Below are 343 nucleotides of genomic sequence, written 5' to 3'. Positions count from 1 at the left end.
TATTTTAAGGATGTACATCAAATATGTACCTGGATCTTGGAAAACTCTCTCCCAGTTTTCAGCTTAGGAACAAGGCGGTTGTAGAGAGCCTGATCTGTTTGTGTGGACTCATGGAACATTCTGGCATCAATCTGGGCAGCTAGAAGGTTATTGGCTGCTGTGATTGCATGGATGTCACCAGTCAGGTGGAGGTTGAACTCGTCCATTGGAATCACCTGAGAGTAGCCTCCACCAGCAGCACCTCCTGAAACACAATAATGATGTGGTTGATCGTTTGAAGGACCTTTGTCTATTAAAAGATTTTAGGACTTTGTATGGTGACTTTGAGGGATGAAATGAGACA

General features: G+C 43.7%; 1 protein-coding gene across 1 annotated transcript in view; it reads right to left on the bottom strand.

The window, feature by feature from the left end:
- Positions 1-343, bottom strand: part of LOC119594135 (monofunctional C1-tetrahydrofolate synthase, mitochondrial-like) — a 2,858-nt gene that overhangs the window by 536 nt on the left and 1,979 nt on the right. Inside the window, exon 3 of the mRNA XM_037943201.1 lies at positions 30-244. Coding sequence (XP_037799129.1) covers positions 30-244 — 215 coding nt within the window. The remainder of the gene's footprint in view (positions 1-29; positions 245-343) is intronic.

This window comes from Penaeus monodon, chromosome 33 (genome assembly GCF_015228065.2).
Source record: "Penaeus monodon isolate SGIC_2016 chromosome 33, NSTDA_Pmon_1, whole genome shotgun sequence".
Classification (NCBI taxonomy): Eukaryota; Metazoa; Arthropoda; class Malacostraca; order Decapoda; family Penaeidae; genus Penaeus; species Penaeus monodon.
The sequence above is the reverse complement of the archived record's forward strand: the minus strand, read 5'-3'. Positions and strand labels throughout refer to the sequence as shown.